The following is a 21,979-nucleotide window of genomic DNA, read 5'->3' on the forward strand; positions in this document are numbered from 1 at the left end:
ATCAGCACCATCATCAGAATCATCCTCCAAAAGATCCTAAAGGGGTGCAGTGGTCGGAGGAGGCAGAGGAGGAGACACTGGAGTCGGGGTATCCACTCTGGGAAGGCGCTCATCAAACTAAACATCTCGTTGAAACATGACCTCTCTGGAACCAGGATCAAACAACCTATACATCTTAACATCCTCACAGTAGCCAACAAAAATGAGTGGTCGTCTCTTCCGCTCCATGGCATGCCTCTAAGCATCAGGAATAAAAGCCCATGCCTCACTACCAAACACTCTGAAAAAAGAAACATCAGGCTTGTCATGAGACCAAGCCTCCTCAAGAGTCATATGTCAAATAGCCTTATGAGGCATCCGATTTTGAATATAGTTGGCACAATTGACTGCCTCAGCCTAAAAAGATGAATCCATGGACCTGGACTAAATCATACAATTCGCCATCTCCAGTAAAGTTCGGTTCTTGCATTCAGCGACACCATTCTGCTGAGGGGTGTAGGGAACAGTAAACTGATGCTGCAAACCATGCTCAATGCAAAATCTCTGAAATCCTAATTCACATACTCCCCCCCATTATTTGTACGTATCTGCCAAATAGAATAGCCAGACTGCTTCTCTACATATGTCTTGAAGATTTGAAAGGAATCAAAGACATCAGACTTGTACTTAAGAAAGTACACTCATGTGCGTCTGGAGAAGTCATCAATGAGAGTGAGTACATACTTGGCCCCTAAAAAAGGAGTGGGAAATGACATGAGGTAACTGTGAATCAAATCCAAGGGTGCCAAAGCACGAGAGGCTCTTCCCTTTGGAAAGGGATCTCTGTGATGCTTGCCAAGAACACAACCATGACAAACACCATCAGTGTAGGAAATTTGTGGGAGCCCAAGAACAAGTGCCTGTGTACTCATCTGCTGAAGATATCTGTAATTGACATGGCCCAATTGCTCATGCCAAAGCTTACTCACTAAATCTGCATGTGCTATGAGAGATGAACCTATACCCAAAGAGGGCTCAAATTCATCAAATCTGTAGAGACGGGATGCAGAATCCACACTACTAGTAGCCACAACCAAATCAGGGTCATGGAGGTCCCGAATAACCACATCATGTGGTGAGAACTCAGTTGTCTTACCAGAGCCAGAGTGGCAAATCTAATAAATGGACAGGAGGTTTGTCAAGATGTCAGGGACAACCAGAACATTCTATAGAGTACCCCCATCCAAAGAGACAGAACCTAAACCCAAGACGGAAAGCTGAACTGAGTCACCCATTGCAATCTGTGAAATACCACAAGAGGCAAGAGAAGTCACCAACTGCTGAGTGTGTGTCATATGGTGAGAAGCACCAGAATCTAGAATCCATGTGGACCCATAGGTCAAAGCTCTAGCAGTGAGAGCATGACCTTTCCCTGTGGAAGGAGAAGACGCCTGAGGTGAGGAAATATGATGTTGTTGCATGGCTTCCTCTAAAGCCTCTAATCGTTTCCAACACTTGAAAACTGGATGTCCTTCCTTGCCACAAAAACTGCAAGTGTCTCCTGATTTCTTCGTAGTCTTGGAGGAAGACTCACCAGACTGTGAAGATTTCCCTTGTTTGGGAGGAAATGGTTTTGAATCAGACTTAGGAGTAGGCTTGGAGGAATTCTCACTACCTATAGAAGGCTTCTTCGGCTTTGGTTTCTGCTTCTGTTTCTCCTTCTCCTTAGAGGACTGAGCAACCAATGCTTTGTTCTTGGAGCCTGAGAGCGTATCCAGCTGAGAAAGATGAGACTGCTCACGAGACAATCGCTCACAATAGACATCAAAGGTAGGCATGTTGAAACGAACACCCAAGCCATCCATGGTGGAGTAGAAAGCAGAGGCAAAAAACTGAAAGTGACCCCAAAGCTTCGAAAAAATCAAATGAATGCACTCTGTATCAGTCTTGTTCTTTCCACATCCCTGAAGAACAGATCTAGTAGTCTTGAATTTGTTCAAAAAATCCTCAATAGTGGGAAATGAATCAGGTGATAAAGAAACCAACTTTGCCTCAATCTGTAATGCCCGAATCTCATTGAACCTCCCGAAGAGAGAATCAAACTTCAACCACATATCCCAAGGAGTAAGCAACTCATCAAGGTGAAACAGAAGACTGTCGGAGACATGCAAAGAGAGCAAACCCATGGCCTCATCCAGCTTGTTCCTATGCATAAGAATCTCATAAGGATGCTACAGTACTAGCTGAACCTCATCCAAAGAATCCCACAACCCTCATGCCCTGAGAAGCCTCATGATGCGGGGCTTCCAGGTGTGATAGTTGTGTGAAGTCAACAACTCAACTGAAGGATCTGCCATGAGAACAAAAAAACTCGGCACCTGCACCTGCTTGGTGGTTTTGTTTTATTATGTCATCTTTCAGAATAGACAAAAGATGTAGAAGGGTTTGTTTGTTTTGAGAGTTTAGGTGTTCTTGATTTTTGATATAAATGACAGAAAGCGAGAAAAAAACACTCCCCCACAATAGAGAAACCCAAACCCTAGTACATAGTAAGGAGAAGGAAGTAGTGCATAAGAAAAAAAATTCAAACTGATATCTCATGTACCTGGTGAAAATTCTAAGAAAAAGGATCACAAATCTGAATAGAGCATGCTAAGAGCTTTCCAACGCCTATTCGTTTTCGAAAAACGGAGTCCGTTTGCCCATTCTATGACCCTAGAAGTGCAAAAAAGAAGTCCGACTTTGACTGGTAAAAAATACAGTCAAATAGCACATGCAGGAAAAAATCCCCCACCATGAGGTCCAGCTTGGAATCACTTTTCCGACGCCTATTTGTTCGCCAAAAACCGACTCCGAATGTACAATATAGGCCCAAAAAACCAACCCCCTCTCAAAAAGACTAGAGAGGAGGAGCTGGTGGTGGTCCGGGCAGAGGTGGGGCTCGGGCCCGAGCTGAGCGAACCGCTGGCCAGGCGGAGGTGGCAGTAGGGGCCAGCGGAGGTGGTGCAGCCCGGGCTGAGCGGAGAGCTGGCCGGGCGGAGGGGTCGGAGCTGCCGAAGGCTGGCAGCGCTGCCGGAGTGTGCAGCCGGCGGGGGCCGGGGTGGACGGAGGACGGCGAGGCTGCCGGAGTATGCAGCCCACGGGGGCTAGGGTGGCTGGAGAGCCAACGAAGCTAGTGGGGCCAGCCTAACTGGTCTGAAGGCACTGTACGATGCCGGACAGTCAAGCCTGGTGCCCAAAAACCTTAAAAAATTGCCTTTTCGCCTTTGTAAATGCTTTGTGATTTTTTTAATTTTTTTTTTGTGATTTTTTTTTAAAAATAAAAAAAATTCAGCCTGTATGTCATAAAAAGGCAAATTTTTCTTTTTTCGAATTTTTTTTCTCGATTTGTGTGCCAAGGTTGTACGACCTGGTTGGGAGAAAAAAATCACCCAGATGCTCAGGAGTCAAAAATGGACAAATTTTATATGACTATAGGGGTTTTTGGGCCTTTTGAACATGATGGTGAGGTTCGTTTATGCCCAAAGTGCTCAGAAAAAAAAAAACATTAACCCTAAGCACACAAAAAATGCTTGAAACCCCAGATCTGCTTCAAATGCAAAATTCTCAAAAAATAGGAATAGGTAGCTACAAATTTGAGCTCTGATACCATATAGAAGTTGAGAAATACAACCCCACAGTAGCCTGAAGATGTTCTGCAAGCCGAATAACCTGTAACAAGGAGAAGTAATGAAGCAATAATCTAAAGAACACACAAAACATAGGAAAACTATTCTCAAAAGATGAGAGCTCCAATTCACCAAAAAGTATTGTGAAAAGATAATACAATGAAAAGAAAAAACAACCTCTAATAGGTCAAGAAACCCTAAAAAGGGAAAACCCTAGGCTTGCACATAATAATTAATAAAATAATTAATTAATATGCCTCTAATGTTAGCTTAAGTGTAAAAAGATAATTGGGAACTTAAAGAATTAAACAAATATTGTTTAATTAATCAAGTAAAGACCCAATTACTCTAACAATTACTTCATAAAGTGGATCGAAGTTGTTCCACTTACCCAAGTCACCGACAAGCAGATAGCCTCATTCATCCCTAATTACATCATCTGTCGATATGGTATACCCATGTCCATCATCACAAATAACGGGCTTCCTTTCAAAAATCAGGATGTCCATGAGCTTTGTGAGAAGTTTCACATCCAACACCGCTTTTCCACTCCCTATTACCCACAAGGCAATGGTTAGGTCGAAGCATCAAGCAAGAACATATTGAGAATCCTTAAGAATACAGTCAATGACGTCGGTCGTGATTGACACGTTCAATTAAGTCCAGCACTATGGGCATATCGAACTAGCATTCAAACCCCTACAGGCGCAACTCCCTACTCACTAGTCTATGGCGCAAAAGTCATCCTTCCTATTAAGGTTGAGATACCATCTCTACGGGTTTCCTTGCATAATATCATAGAGGATGAAGCATACAGAGTATCACATCTTCAAGACTTAGAGCTCCTTGATGAAAAACAACAAGATGCATACAACCACCTCAAAGCCTATCAGCAACGCATGAGCAGAAGCTATAATCATCGAGTTAGACTTCGTACATTTGAGGTAGGTGATCTTGTTCTTTGAGATAATCCTCGTAACCAACCAAACAAAGAACATCAGGGAAATTTTGAATCAAACTAGTTGGGTCCATATGTTATCACTGTTGTATTTGGGTCTGGGGCATATCAGTTGGCTCCTTCAGAAGGAGAACTGCTAGCAGATCCGATCAACAACATACACCTCAAACGGTTTTATAGATAAGTTGTACAACACATTAGGCTCCAATGCATATCAAAAACATAACAAAAGCATTCAGATAAATGTCCTGAAGAAAACACAAAAAATTAAAATAGTAAAGAAAAATCATGCATCCAAACGGTGAACAACCACTCCGGTGGCACCTTGGGTAAGTGCGATGGTGAAAATCTGGCAAACAGGCACCACTCGCAAAGGCTATGGCTCCATTGCCTTTCAGACTTGTTGTGATCACATTCATTGCACCCACTCATCCATCAATCAAAACCATGACTTGTTATTGATCTGCAGTCAAGGATAGTACTTCATGCGTCTTGCATCCCGCTTTTTCATAGTCATGTCTAAATTGGGGGCAATGCCCTTAACCTATTGATGGAAGTGGATTCTGTATTATTTGTGATTCATTGGGTTCTTCATTCAAAAATGTCTCACAAAATACCAAAAACATTCAAAACTATCTCACAAAATCCAAAAAAACATCAGAAAACATAAAAAATCAAGCAAAAACATGGTAACACCTTGTATATACGCATCCACACAGATACCAAACAAACATTTTGAGATACTCTAACAACGATCACTTATCACATCGACCAAACAAACAACACAGGTACGCACAACTATCTTAACAAGGATGCATCATTCCTTACTAAAACAAAGACAAGATACCATTTTTCTTTGACAAGAAAATTATGTTTAAGCTATCAAGTACTTGGTCGGTTTGATAATTTATTTATTCATTTATATCAGGTTCCTACGCTACTCCACGATATCCACAAGTGAGTAGAGTAGTCGGGATGGTTCATAAGCATTATTTGTTTATCTTCTGTGAATTATTCCAATGAAGTTCTGGGGCATGTACTAATGGTGTCTATGTGGGAAGTTCACTAAGCTATGTGATCATATGCAAAAATCTAGTCATGGATCACTACGGCTTGCTGACTACAGCGTATACCTCAACCATATGAGCATGAACCATTATGGAGGGTCCATATTTTTTATTCTTTATTTATGCTGCTTGTTTGCAGGTACAACGCTCCATCCTTGGTTCCTACTGCCTCGTCCAAGATTGATACTACCATGCTCAATGATGAAAATAAAGCACTATGGATCGTCATTCCATATCATCTGTTTATATTGCATTTTGTTGCATATCACCCATCCATTTAATCATTCATTATTCATATGTATGGTTTTGTATGCAAGTGTGAACAAGTTTTTAAAAATGAGACATTATTTGGTCTTGGATACAATCACGACAGAGTTCTCTGATACATCATCAGTGCATCATGCAAAGTCTAAACAACCTTGCATTCATCTATCATGAGCACATCACATCATCATTTCATTACATTTAGTTGCATTTGAATAAACTTAGTTCATTATTATGTACGTGCATATAGGTTTTATTAACTTCATTTTTTTAGATGTTCATTAAAGGGCATTTAATATCATTTAATTGCATTCGCATACATAAAATTCATTCTCATTAGCTTGCATTAGTATCATTACATCATTTCATCATTACAAAAATCATGACATTTACCTTCATTTGTATAAATTTCTCATCATTACATTTACTACCATTATTAGCCATTACTATGTATTCATTTAGTATCATTTAAACTCATCATTCACTATCATTTAAACTTATTTACCATATTATTTTATATTTCCTTAGTTGCATGCATTTATTTATCTATCCATTAGTTAAAAGTGCATTCATCTATCCATCTCGTATATTCTTATACTCATTCATTTTCATCTTACAACAATTTCATTTAGGATTCATAAAAATGCATTCATTATCCTTTTAATAGCATTAGACTGCAGTTATTCATTACCCAAGAAGTTGCATTATCATCACATTATCATTTCACTTAATCATATTTTATTCACATTTAGAATCATAACAAAAACCATTTGTCTCAACATTGGTTTATACATTTTACACATGCATTCATTTAGACATCATTACATAAACATTTGTACTTTGCATTTGTTTATCCATATTGCATTCATTTTAATCATCTATATGCATTTACATAAACCATTCAAAACATTGCATTTCAACATATCAAACATCACTGCATATCATCATCTCATCAACATAAAACATAAGTACTATCTATATCATCGTTAGTATCATTTCATTATGCATACATCATCATCATGGTATTTCATACATACATAAAGCATTACACCAACACATCATGCATATATAAACCTGCATCCACATGTTAGTATCACATTCATAAACATGCATATAGACATCATATAAATCAAACATAACATGCATATAGGAATCATCTCATCAACACCTACATATAGCAAGTACAAGTATCCATCTAAGCATAAATCATAGATCATCATCCTCCATAAATTCATACATATCATCAACATGCATATAATAACAAAATATGGGATCTCCTCATATATCACATCATATCATCTTGCAAAAACATACATGTATCAGAGTACAATGATGTCAAAATATTGGCTACCAAGAGCCATCCAAGACACAGTCCAAAATGACAATGTAATAAAATACATAAATGCTCTCTCAAATGCCACTCTAACCAGATGTTGCACCACCATCACCACCTACTCCCCCACTACCCCCTGCACCACCTGCACTACCTCGCCGTGGAGGACCCATCACACCACCACTACTCTGCATCCTGTGAGACTGTTTTGATCTCTCCCGATGCATCTATGAATAGCTCAGTGCTCGCCGACTAGATGACACCGCTTGCTCATATAGACCCCACCAATAATCAACCTCTGCACCTGCCCTCCGTAACTCTCTCGCCAATGAATCAGTCGATGGCCCATGTCCCTGTACTCCCTCTAAGGCCCGAACTCTCTCATGTAGCTAGATCACCCTATCAACTACCTGATCTCTCTACCATAGCACTACAGTCAACTCTAACTCCCGTGCAAACCTCTACACAAATCTAGTTGCAACCTCTGCCTCCATATCCTCTAGTCGAGTCTGCAAAAATAATATCATATGATCCCGCAGATCTCCTTCACTTGTAGCTCCCTCTCCTCCAGTAGCTCCCTCTCCTCATCTAGTGGCTCCCTCTCCCATATCCAGAGGTGCCTCCCCCTCCCCCATATCCCTGCCACCTAATCTAACTCCTCCTTCCATCAAAGGCCCCTATGACAGTCGCAATGGGTGCCCGCCTCTCCCTCTCCACTATAACCGTCCACCTCCACCGCCTCCACCTCCAAATCCACCCCCCTCCAAAACCACCACCCCCACCTCCTCCTCCTCCATCACCTCCTCCTCCATCCCCTCCTCCTCCATCACCTCTCCCTCGTCCTCCTACTACCACTCCACGACCTCCTCTCCTCCTCTGTCTCTATCTCCTCTCCTCCTTAAAGGATGGAATCAACTCTGTTGGATCTGATATACGAGGAATCAGATGTGTCGCAATGTACTGAGTGTACTCATTTGTCACCCTTGTGTCTGCTACCCTCGGCCTCATCTTCCATGGTCTTGCCTGTAGAGTCCGAAACTCTGCTAAAGCCTAATCATAGGGTAATACTGGCCCCCACAGGAACCTCTCTCATACCACCTGTGCATACTCTCCAAACGCACTCGACAATCCCTGCCTCTGTCCAAACTGTCTCAGCACTCTACCGAGCACCTGTCTCTCCACATTGTAGGTTGTCCTACCAATCAAGTACCGTGTCATAAATACGTAAGGCAAGGCCTCTGCATCATCCTCCCATGGCTCACACTCAATATAAGGTCTCCAGATCACTGTATCCAAATCGTCGAGCGCCTGCCGCCACCACTCTAACTTCCCCAGGTGGGGCTGATTCATCATACCGCCATACATATATACATAGGACTGATCCACTACCCTAAATCTCAAACTCATTGGTCGGGTCATAGGTAAGTGCTCCCATGCCCAGATATTTAGCTGAGTGATCCCCACTCCTAGTGAGCTCACCTCTCGGTATACTACCTCATGCAGCTTCTGATATAAGTGTGACAGAACGCACGGTCCCCATGCAAAGCGGGTCCCCTCAGTCATCATCTGCTCTATCACCTGGCCCCAACCCACGACCAGTCCATGAGATTGTCGATCTGGACATAGCAAGCCCCCAACAATACCTAATAAAACAGTAGGTAGTGGCTCATATAAGGTGGTTATATCCTCCCATGTTATCGAGCCATCATGAATAAACACATCCTCATCAAAAAATCATTGCACTGCTGCGGTCCCCCAGGCTCAGTCATATGTCACCAGCTCTCCTCGAATAGGAATGTGCAAGATATGCCACACATCCTCCAGTGTCATAGTCATCTCCCCCTATGCTAGGTGAAACGTACATGTCTCACTATGCCACCACTCTACCAATGTTGTCATCAAACTGCGATTTGTCCGAATCACGGAAATATACATCACATCGTACAGGCTTGTCGCTGCAATGCAATCAACCTCAGCCTCTGTTAATCAATCTCGCAACACCTGTGTGGCTAGATGCCTCTCCTGCATCTATAAGACGCGAAACTCCTCCTACACATGCACATCAATCATCATCATCAGTTTTTTTTTTTTCAAACTTTCTTAAGTTTAAACCTAGACTATCAACAAATACTTTGATCAAGTATCTTCGGGTCTCAACAGGTAAGCAATCATGGCACACCTAGACTACAACAGACATTTATCCTAATGACCTAAGTCTCAACAAGGCTGCTATGGTTCAAAACAACTAACCTCTCCATCCAACCATCATTGACATCAGGAGATTCTTTTTCTCAACATTGGGGCATCTATTTTTCGCACAATAGCGCTACTCTGCTAATACTCATGCTACTTTGATAACAATCGCGCTACAACAACTACACATTAGTGCTAAACAAACAATAGCGCTAGAACAACTACTCAATAGTGCTACAAGAAGGACACAATAGCGCTCAAATTGTATTAGCGCTAAAACAACTACGCACCTGCGCTACAACTTTCAAAAGAGCTAAAACCACTATGCAATAGCACTATAGTGGCACAATAGCGCTAGCTTAATTGACAACAACGCCAAAACATAGTTTTAGCGCTATTGTTTTAACTCAACTTGGACAAGGCAAAAAAGACATAAAAAATGCATGAAAAACAAAAAATCAAATTTACATACCACTGGTTCGTAGTCATCTGGCCACTAGAATCGACGAACTCACTCTAGCTGATGATCTGCTATCGGTACTAGCATACTGACTGTTGCTCACTCTTTCAAAAAGGTCCCTATCAGAGCTCTGAAATCACTATGAAGATGAATGCAAATGAACCTATTTTTACCCCTTCACCCCCATATATACCCTTCACCCCCATATATACCCTTCACCCTAAACCTAATTTTACCCTTCTCACCGCCGTGGTCTCCGTGAACTTCCAGCGCCTCCCATTTCTCCATTTTATCTCCGATTTCTTCCATTCTTTCACCAGTATTGCTAAATTCTTCTCTTCTACCTCCCTGCCAATTTTCATTCTTTTTCGAGAGATCGCCCGGGGGGCATACCACCCATTAAATTAACATTTTATGGGGCATATTTCTTCACACCTACTTTTCTTTCTTTGAAACGACGCGATAAACCGCACTGTCTCAAAAAGGGGAAAATGTAGTCACATAAATCTGTCAATTTTAATTAAATGAATATTTGTTATTTATTTGATTAAAAGCCCACTAGCCATCAGTTAATTAAATTAACATTTAATTAATTCATCTTCAAATATTCTCCTATTAATTAAATAAATTATTCAATTTATTTTAATTAATTCATTAATCCAAATTCACAATCAATTAAATGAATAAATTCTATTTATTTCATTTAAACCCCTTTCCTCTTTTAAATAAATTAAATAAAATATTTATTTAAATCATTAAATCCCCTCCACTTGCACTCCCCTAAAAATGCAAGTTGCACCTATTTGTTGAAATAAATGAATTTTATTTTAATAAAAATCATATTTTCCCTCACCCACCAAACCCACTTGCAATCCTAATCCCCTTCTAGATTCTTCTAACCCCTTCCTAATTAGCTTAATCCATCCCCTAATTATTGTCACATTCCTAAGCAACTTGAAGTCACTTCTCAAAGACTTCAAAGTCTTTGAAAAGCATTAAATGTTTTATGTGTTCAACAATTTAACCTCTAAAAGTCTTCCAAACCACTAATGGCTCTTACATGACCATTAATGGCTCTTACATAACCATTTATGGTTAAATTCACTTGCACCCATGGTTAGGGACTTTGACCCCTAACTCAACCCTCATGTAACCCATGTGTCTCCTCAAGCATTTATTGCTTTGACTATGGTTATCCTCACTAACTCTTGCACAAGATTTTATCCATTGGATAAAGGCATTATTCTTTGGATAATGAATTTATTCACTCAACTCAACATTAACCTTACCTCCCAAGTTAGCCCTTAGGTCATGTCAAGCATTTAATGCTTCTTACCTCTCCTCTCAACCCATCTCATGTTGACACTTGTCATCTCGAGATTGGGTTGAAAGTCCTCACATGGATCTTAAACCATTCAATCTTGACCCTTGTTGAGATTACTCAATCTCAACCATCCATTGCTCTATTTTACCTATAAATAGAGCTCATTTCTTCATAATCCATATCTTGAAAACTTGTATGCATTTACATTATAGTCATTTTTAGAGAGAGCATTTAACATAAATCATCAATATATTGTTATTTTGGATTAAAATAAATCATTTTCATTCCATATCATCTAATATTAGCTTTTTGTTTACACTTGTATTGCATAAGTAAATCATTTTTCATCTTGAACCTCCATAAGACATCCATAGTGCAAAAAGCTGCTGAGAGCTACACTTATTTGGAACTTGGAGAGGAGAGGAACAAAGAAGGAGAAGCTACCAACATGATAGAGAGCATATGGGGATGTTTAGTTACATTTTGTAGATTCATTAAGCTTTTTATTTATTTTGTAGTGTCTTTCTTGATATTCTTGCTTAGGATAGTGTTTTCCATGTGATTTCTAACACTAACAAATTGGTTTCTTGTTGTTTGTGTTTGGTTATCATAGCTAATCCTTCCATTTTGCAGAGCATCAATTGTTAATTTGAATTTGCTCTAGATTTGCCTAAACCCTAACAACCTAGTGATGTATCATCATTGCCTTCTAACTTGGTATCACCTCCAATATCAACATCCCCTCCATCCTCCTCCTTAGCTACTACAACAATGGCTGCTACTCTCCCCTCATCCCCGCCTCTCTCGAGAGATCATCCTCCTATATCTCCTCCACCCCCATCTCCTCCTCTGACATCTCCACTATCTCCTCTTCGTTGTCTCGGTCATCGACTCATTTGTGTTGTGATAGGCACTATAGGATCTGTCAAAGGAATAGGTCAATGGGCTACCCACCACGCATCATACTATGGTGTAGTGCCTGGATCCGCTACCCCTACACCCCAGCCCCATTGTATAGATCTCAAGGTATCAAACTCTATATATGCAACATGAGGCTCAATGCAAACCCCCCAATCCGATACCTCTCGAGCTGACCTCACAAAATATGCGGTAACATCAGGAACACATTGTATCTCACCAAACTGTCTCAAAACCTAGCTAGGAAGATGTATCTATGATTCGCCAAGTCTACACTATCCTGCCAATCAAATACCTCTATTGGTGATAGTAGGGAAGATGTTGTGTGTCATCTGCCCATCTAGGGAAATTCAAATAGGGCCTCCATATAAAATGCTAAACAACATCAATCGCATGACGCCAGTACAAGGTGTTCCCTATACCCGTACATTTGATAGCACCTATATACCTATAGGCGTATGGCTCCTTGGCTTGTAGCTGTGTATGTGCTAATGGCCAAAACACAATAATATGCTCCTAAGCCCAAACTTGTAAGAGTGTAATCCCACAAGTGACCAAACTTGTATCTCAAATAACTATTGTGTGCATCTGATAGTATAACATAGTGAAAACACACGAACCCCATGCATAAACTCGCCTCTCTCCGATCATGCCTGCTAATACCTTGCCCCATCCTACAGGAAAACCATGACATCGTCAATCTGGAACTAATGGTCCTGCAATGAGACTGCACATAGCGATAGTCAAGTCATCATACTCTTGAATAAGGTGATCCCATCCAATCTCATATGCTCCATCCATGCCTAGATCCTATTGGTATTATGGATGTGTTGCATTGGTTTTGTCATTGATGTCAACACTTGTGAACACTTATTAGCACTGAAGATCTTTGGTTATGTTCACCAGCATGTTCAGTGACTTATGCACAGTCACCGGTATTTGGTTCACTGACAGTTTATATTGTTCACCGACACTGAGGATGATCTGTTATCATCTGGAGATTACTTGGTTATGTCGAAGACATTGTTTGGACACTTGGTTTTGGCGATTTGGTTATTGGTCTAATCGAGTTTGCATATTTGTTGTTACCGGCAAATAGGTCTAGGTTATGGACCGGCAAGCGTTATCTATTCCAGATCAACACGACATGTTATGGAGATGTTTTATTGATTGGTTATTGTTGTAAATGCATTGAGCCGACATGGTGCATCGCATATTGATTCATTTGTAATTGATCTAATTGTAATATTCTTAGTAAGTCAACCTACACATTTGGTCTTAGGTTTTGGTATATATGTAAGATCTCATTTGTGAGATTATGAAAGAAGGTGTGATAGAGGATTGTAATAAGGTATATGCAAATAAGTCGAGCTATACACGTAGAGAGCATTTGAAGTTTCAAGGAAGGTATGAAGAAGACAATCGGAGCTTAAGTTGTACTGAATTCAACATATGAAGATGCTATTTTGAGCAGTACATTATCATTGGATTTAACCATCCAATTGTAGTTAGTGTGACTCTCATTTTGTGATTGAGCAGTGAGCTCTAGGCAGTTGGCCTTTCTGCATGTGCAGACCCCATTTGTACACACATACTATCTGTAGTAGTATCATTTGATTGTGGGTAAGGTTTCCCACCATGGTTTTTCCCCTTACAGGGTTTCCACGTATAAATAACTATGTTATGTGTTGTGAATGTTACTTGTCTTTGGGTTTCATGTATTAAACTTTATCGGTACTATTATTAACTGTCAAACTGTCTACTAACATTAAGTTTGGTTTACCAGTATTATACACTAGGTTTGGTTAAGTTATATTTGGGTTGAAATTAATAGACAATTGATTCAGCCCCCCCCCCCCCCCCTCTTAGTTGCCTCCAGGTCCTAACAGATCCTGCTCTCCACACTCGTAAAACTCTCAGAGAGCTGCAACACCTACCCTATGGTCGCATACCACTCTCTCTACATGGATCGGAATGTGCAATATCCTCCACACATCCTCTAAAGTGACTGATGCCTCTCTAGTCGATAAATGAAAGGTGCATGTCTCTGAGTGCCACCTCCTGACCAATGCAGTAATAAGATCCTTATTGGTCGTAACCTCAGGGAGGTAGAGTAAACGGTACAATCCAACACAACAAATCAAAGCAATATTATCCACAGTCAACTGGTTGCATAATGACAAGCCACTAAACCTATTTTATCGAGTACCGAGCACATCAAGAATCTCCTGCAATGAAAAATTAGAGCATTAATCAAAATGATAGATTACAAGATGAATTTTTAGCAAAATAGTGAAAATTTAAAGCAAATCAACGAATACAAAATTGATTTTGTTTACATGGAAGAGATAACACACATGCAAAATTGTTATCACAAATGCGAATTATTTTTTTTACAACAATCTATAAATGCATGCCAAATTCATTAGTGGAATGTAAAAAATATTAGTCTTATTTGAGAGACATAACAAATGCAACAAGAAGATAACCATTGCGAAAAACATAAGACAAACGTGAAATTGATACGATTGGAGGATTCAAAAAAAAATTGAAAAAACTTTGAAATCAAGCAAAAAATGACAGAATTTTTCAAGATACTTACCATGCCTTCTATGCTAGTTGGACGCTGATACGACCTAACTCACTCTGATAGATGTCATCATGCTCCAATGCCTGCCATCGTGCTCAAAATACTCGCAAAGAGCTCTAAAATTGCTTTGGATGCTTTGAACTCAATGAATGCAAATGAGCAAAATGAACCTTGGAATTCCTATTTATAGGCCAAAATTAAGGTTTTTCCCTCCACAATGATCATGGTCCCCATCAAATTTGAAGGACTTGTAGGTCAGTCAAACAACCTTGAAAATTCACGAAACTAGAAACTAGCAATCGAGATATTATTATCATTAAATTGGTCTCAATTTCATAAATTTTTGACCAATTTTCTGAGGGGGTAGAGTTACACCCTATTATTGCCGAGGCACGCTGGGGCAGGAAATTTTGATTTTTTTTTTGAAATAACGTTGTTCCAACATTGTCTCAAAGAGGGGCAAATGTAGACACCTAAAAAGGGCTCATCACTAACACGCTAGTTATTCGTCTTAATTAATTAAACAAGTCTTTAATTGTTTCGTTAATCTAACTTTTATTCTTCTAAACTAATTTAATCATCACATTTCATCATTACTAATTATTCAATTTCTTTCTAATCGCTTAATCATGCAACCTCCCTTCCTTAAATATTAATTAAATAATTTTATTATTTAATTAATCTTGAATTAATACTTTAATTAAATAATCTTTATTATTTAATTAGATTCAATTTCTAATAATTAAATAATTTCTTTAAATTATTTAATTAACTAATTCATGCTTTTCAAATTCAAAAATCCAGTTTCCCCAAATGCTAATTTCAATAAATTTCAAATATGCATTTCGTTTCATGATTTTGAAAATCTAAATTTAAATCAAATGCAACTAAAATTTGAATTTCAAGCTAATTTCCTACAACACATGTCAAAATTCTAACTGGCACTAACTCTCAATCTAGCCATCAATCACCTTTTCAGTCTGAGCAATCAATTCAGTCATCTCCTCAGTTAACTCATCAATCAACTTTTTTGAACATACTTGTCTAATAAGTTATCTTCTCAATCTACCAAGTTCACTGATCAATCAATTCAATCAAATCATCAATTAAACGCGTTTAATTCTCAATCAATTTTATTTCAACCGTTGATCGATTTTGTTCTCAAATGCATCTCGATCGTTCAATCTTTCTATTCAAAATCTATAATTTGAGCTTCATTCTCCCATTCTCAATAACCACTATCTTCAAAATTATTGTGTCGTTCTTATGCAAGATTCGCAACGCAACACTGAGAGCCAATGAACAACAATGATTGAGAAGAGCAATGGAAGCCATGAATGGAATCAACGAGGGGGTTTTATATGCTTTATTTCCATGTGTCATTGAAATTTGTCATACATTTCATTGTCATTACATATTAGCTAGTTAGATTCAAGTTTTAGTGGTTAACTCGATTAATCTAGCTTTAATATGCCTAATTTTCTCATAATACAAATACATTAGATGTGCTTTGGAGGTTGGTTTTTCCTAAAAGGGTTTTCTCAAGCTATATCTTGTGTTGTGTGTAACTTAATTCTTTGTTGGATTGTTTGGATTCCAAATTATCTTGCAAGTATTATTTTGATTCAATTAATATGATTTCCTATAATTAGTATCAATGTTAAACCATTTAGGAATGACACTTGTGTTAGATTTCTCACAAATATGATATATATTAAACATCTTTAAAAACCAAGACATAACAAATTATTGCGTAGACTTGTACCATGTCGATTCTCAACGATTGTGAGGAATCAATGAGAGTAATCATTTGAATTATTTTTTATTTATTTTTGAAACAAATCATGTCATGCAAGATAAGTCCCATGCTATGTCATGTGGTATTGACCTTGGATGTTATGTCATGTGAAGTTGGTCCCACATGCCATGCCATGTGGCATTGTTCCCATATGCCATGAAAATGGCCTAGGATAGGGAATATGGAACCAGGGGGATCAGTCCCACATACCATGGAAATGGCCTAGGGTAGAGAATATGGAACTTGGGCATTAAATATGGATGTATGGAAATTGAGCATAATAAATGTTTTTATTCCAATTTATCTTGCAAGTGCTATTTTTTTTCAATTAATATGATTTCCTATAATTGGTATCAATGTTAAATTGTTGAGGATTGATACTTGTGTTAGATTTCTTATAAATTTGATGGATATTAAATATCTTTAAATACCAATACATATCAACTCATTGCATAGACTTGTACCAAGTTGTCTCTTAATAGTTGTGAGGAATGGATGAGAGTCAATCCTTTAAATTTTAAAAAATGATTCTCGGATCAAATCTTGTCATACAAGATAAACCCCATACTATGTCATGTGGTATTGATCCTATGTTATGTCATGTGAAGTTGGTTCCATATGCCATGCCATAGGAAATATGGAACCTGTGGGATTGATCCCACATGCCATGGAAATGTCCTAGGGTAGGGAATATGGAACTTGGGAATTAAAAATGGATGTATGGAAATCAAGAATAATAAATATAAATGTTTCTATTCCAATTTATCATGTAAGTCTTATTTTGATTCAATTAATATGATTTCCTATAATTAGTATCAATGTTAATCTATTGAGGTTTGATACTTGTGTCAAATTTCTTACAAATTTGATGGATATTAAATATCTTTGAATACCAAGACATTACAATCATTGCATAGATTTGTACCAAGTTGGATCTCAAAGACTGCGAGGAATGGATGAGAGTCAATCATTTAATTTTTTTTAAACAAATGAATTTTGGATCAAATACTATCATGATGAATAAATCATACATTATGTCATGTGGTATTTGATCCTATGCTATGTCATGTAAAGTTGGTCCCACATGCCATGCCATAAGGAATATGGAACTTGGGGGATCAATCCCACATGCCATGGAAATGGGGTAGGGTAGGGAATATGAAACTTGGGAATTAAAAATGTATGCATGGAAATCAAGAATAATGAATGATGTGAACATATGACAACACTTGTCGAAAAGACAAAGATAAGGACAAATGTATGGGAATGTGTGTAAACAAGGATGGATAGGGATTATACAAGGACCTATAGTTTATACAAAAGTATGCCAAGTGTTGCTATATCAGCATCATCATACAAAGGCATTCTCTCAAAATGGGCCCAAAATTAAATGACAGTTGACATGAACATGCAAATCTCTCACCCTTACAACTTATGTTAAACAATTATTAATCTTTAGACCAAAATTAACGATAACAATTTTAATTATGGAAAAAGACAAAATAATGAAAATATAGTTTCCTTTACGAACTATTGACGCCACCTTGAGTTAATATGGAATTAAAAAAAAGCTATTCGTGGAGCATTCGAAAAATTATAATCATAAAATATTTGGCACGTTACAGTCGCAAGCAGGGCAAAGTTTAATAGCTTAGGTGAAGAAGAAATTAGGAAATTTAAAAAAAAAAAAAAATGGTGGATGAGAAAGAAGATGCGTGAGAATCATGGCGTTGGGAAAAAAGCGTCTGGTTTCACGGGCTAATTTCAAGAAAAGATATAAAAGAAGATTAGCTGTTCAACTCATTAACTGCCGGCCGTTGGGGCAAAGAGTGGCACTGGCGGGTTATAAGTTATGAGGAGAGTTAAAATTAACCGTCCAGATGGCGAGCAGTAATGAAGGTAAGTTGGTGTTGATATTGATTTGGGTAAAGCCATGAATAGGACGGCGCTGACAAATAAAGGAGGAGGGGCAAGAAAAGAGAAGGTTAAAACGATTCATTCATTCATTTATCAAGATAAAAACGCATCGAATCGACCAGTTTGGCGGATTGCGTAGGAGGAGAGTTGAAATTTAGTTTTTAAATACTTATCCCTCCTTTCGCCACCTTAATTGGTACGTTAAAGCCCCCCATGCTTTCTTTAACTTTATCCACAAAAGAGTTTGGTCAGAAGCAACGAAATCGCTACAATCCTGGCGCAAATTTGCCGTCCTTTAGCAGTTTGGATTGTTATTCTGGAGATTGATATGCACACCAACTGCTTGCATTTGCATGATATGATAGGATACGGCTATGCTTTTGGTAAATAAATCATAACTCATCAACAATCTTTAGTTACTCGCATTTCCCACCAAACGTCTCGCTCTCCCAACTGCTTAATGGTCGCCTCCTCCTCATCCTTCTGCATGTAGGTGTACTGTTTTTCTTGCTTGCTCACACATTTTTCCTTCATTACCCGCCTTCTGGTTCAACCCACTTGAAGGCCCATCAACTATTTAGGATACATAAAGGGCTGTGAATTCAAGGAAGGATTGCCCATTGAAGGAAGGATCTGAGATTTATGGCCATTCAAGCCCAGCATCCCTCGAGTAATACTTTCATGGCGGATCTCCGCAACAGCAGTAGTAATAACAACAGGTTGGTCGTTGTTCTTGATTGGTATGCTGTGATGTTGAGTTTTTTTAAGTGTTTTTTTTCGATTTACTGAAGAACTTGGCTGGTTGGTTGGTGTGTTTTGATTTTATGAAGGGCGAGAGCAAGTCCTGTTGGAAGAGATAACAGAAATTTAATGGCGCCTGGTTCTGTAATGCCCATTTCGTTGACAGAAGCTTTTCAGCTTCAACCGAACATCAGTGCGGCCAATTTGTTTCCGGTCTACAATTCGGGTAAGCTGCGATTTTTTTGGTTTTGTGTAGCTTGGGGAATGAATTCTGGATGTGTTGGGTGTGTTTTAATCTGTTGTGGGTGTGTTTTAATGCAGTGGCTGGATTGAATTTCGGTCAGCAGCATGTTTTGAATGGGACTGTGTTCAGCGACCCGGAGAGCGAACTGACCTGTAATAATATGTCTGGATCCAGAAAGAGGGCCAGGGAAGATGAAATTATGCTCACGCAGCATCAGAGACAACAAATCTCGCAGCTTACATTGATGAACATGAACATGAGCATGAATATGAATATGAATATGAATATGGCAGATTTGCAGCAGAAAAACGCAGCGGCAGCCGTTACTGCGTCTTTGCCTCAATCTTTAGGTCTGGTTCCAACAGGTCTTCAGCTCGCATATGAGGACGCCCGATTGAACAATCCGGCCCCCGCATCCACAAGCGCTCGGAACACGAATCCTTCTTCTTCATCTAATTCTTCCTCCTCCACACGGCTGTGTATTTTTGGGGACGACCTGACAGCCCAGATGCAACGACACCAGGAGGAGATTGACCAGCTCATTACTATGCATGTAAAGCTTTTTCCCTGTAATCCAGATCTCTGATAACGAACATTTTTGTTAATTTTTTTGTTTTGTTTCAATGTGAGTGGGATTTTGATTTGGGTGCTCGGTTTGTAGAATGAGAAGATTCGAATTGCGGTGGAGGAGAAGCGGCAGAGACATAACAGAGTCCTGGTTGCGGCGCTTGAAGAGGGGATTCTGAGAAGGCTCGAGGGAAAAGATGCCGAACTGGAGAAGGCGAGTCGCAAGAATGCAGAATTGGAAGAGCGTCTGAAACAGCTGAGCGTGGAGTCCCAGATTTGGCAAAACGTGGCCAAGAATAATGAAAGCATTGCCAATACTCTTAGGGCCAATCTGGAACAGGTTTTGGTACAGACAAGAGAACAAAGCAGAGAAGGGCGTGGTGACAGCGAGGCTGAAGATGCTCAGTCTTGCTGCCATGATTCTGATGCAGATGATGCGCACTCGAGGACCCTGAGAGAAAACATTGAGTTGAAGGAACAGCGAATTTGCCGGGTTTGCAGAAGCAACAGTTGTTGCATTCTCTTGCTGCCCTGCAGACATCTCTGTGTATGCAAGGATTGTGACACCAGACTCGAGAACTGCCCACTCTGTAAATCCACCAAGAATGCAAGTGTACAGGTCTACATGTCCTGACTTTCTAGGTACAGGAACAAGGAAATCTCTGACATTATATTCGTTTAGGGCTATAGCAATTTGTACATGGAAAATTCATTTTAGGCTACCGGAACTTTTGCGTTTTGATTTACAAGAATTTCATATTATAAGCAATTTTGGTGTTGCAATTGCTGACCGAAAAAAGCATTCTCCTTGAATCTTTTCTTATCTGAGGATGGACCTGGAACTGTTTTTGATCCATTCTTCTTTTGGGGTTTAATGTGATGCCTAACTCGAGCACTGTTTAGCCATATGCAATTACAAACCATGATGGTCTTTCACAGGCTTAAATGAAACGATTAATAACTCCGCGATTATTCAGGGTTTATGACTGTTGATACCTGAACTGTTATAATATAATTTAGGTTTATAACGAAGAGGTCTAATCAAACGGACTTATGTTATTCTGATTAAAAATATATACAGTTGATTTCAGAAATAATTTTAAATTAAAATCTCTTAATGGAAATCATGTACAATATACAAAGCTCTGAAACAATCTTTTCAATGTGTCCTTATTTACAGAAATGGGGCAACTTACAGAATAGAAGATTTTTGAATCACAAGGTTCTGTAACTTCATTGAAATCATGTCGAATGTAGAGAGCTCTTAAACAATCTTTTCAATATATCCTTATTTACAGAAATGGGGCAACTTATAGAATCGAAGTTTCTTGAAGCATAAGGTTCAGTAACTTCATGGAAATCATATCCAATATACAGACGTCTGAAATAATCTTTTCAATATATCCTTATTTACAGAAATGGGGCAACTTATGTAATTGAAGTTTCTTTGAAACATAAGGTTCTGTAACTTAATCGAAATCATGTCGAATATCAGAGCTCTGGATCAATCTTTTCAATATATTCTTATTTACAGAAATGGGGCAAGTTATAGAATTGAAGTTTATTGAAACATAAGGTTCTGTAACTTTATCAAAATCATGTCCAATATACAGAACCCTTCTCTTGACATAAAGGTAAAACTGATGATACCAGGTCTCTTACCTTGGCATAAAGGTAATCAATAAACTTTTCAGGATTGAATAGGAAGCGATCTCATAATAGATTTATTGATATGACAATCTTCAAAAGTATTCAAAGACATGACTTCCATGGCCCCATTATAATCTTTATACGATGCCCATCAAGATTGAATGTGATCATTACCTCCATTTTCGGTCATTAGGAATTTCGTGTTATTCTGTGAATCGTTTTAGGCTGCAATCAAGTTTTTTAAATCGCTGCCCTGAATGTGGTTATTAGTTTGAATTAAAGAACTGATATCGAGTTGTATGGGTTGT

The 21,979-nt window shown here is 38.8% G+C and overlaps 1 protein-coding gene across 1 annotated transcript; it reads left to right on the forward strand.

The window, feature by feature from the left end:
* The first annotated feature begins 18,435 nt into the window (after positions 1-18,435).
* On the forward strand, positions 18,436-20,927 carry LOC131063633 (probable BOI-related E3 ubiquitin-protein ligase 3). Its single transcript, XM_057997519.2, has 4 exons — positions 18,436-19,188; positions 19,300-19,436; positions 19,532-20,007; positions 20,116-20,927. Exons 1-4 carry the CDS (start codon positions 19,112-19,114, stop codon positions 20,653-20,655), a joined length of 1,230 nt encoding a protein of 409 aa, XP_057853502.2. The 5' UTR covers positions 18,436-19,111; the 3' UTR covers positions 20,656-20,927.
* The last annotated feature ends 1,052 nt before the right edge of the window (positions 20,928-21,979 follow it).

Source organism: Cryptomeria japonica, chromosome 4 (assembly GCF_030272615.1).
Source record: "Cryptomeria japonica chromosome 4, Sugi_1.0, whole genome shotgun sequence".
NCBI lineage: Eukaryota > Viridiplantae > Streptophyta > Pinopsida > Cupressales > Cupressaceae > Cryptomeria > Cryptomeria japonica.

Excerpts from the sequence above, each read along its gene's own strand:
- LOC131063633 (XM_057997519.2), top strand. The coding sequence starts at position 19,112 with ATGGCCATTCAAGCCCAGCATCCCTCGAGTAATACTTTCATGGCGGAT. Across the intron at positions 19,189-19,299 it reads AGCAGTAGTAATAACAACAG|GGCGAGAGCAAGTCCTGTTG; the intron begins GTTGGTCGTTGT and ends GATTTTATGAAG. Across the intron at positions 19,437-19,531 it reads GTTTCCGGTCTACAATTCGG|TGGCTGGATTGAATTTCGGT; the intron begins GTAAGCTGCGAT and ends GTTTTAATGCAG.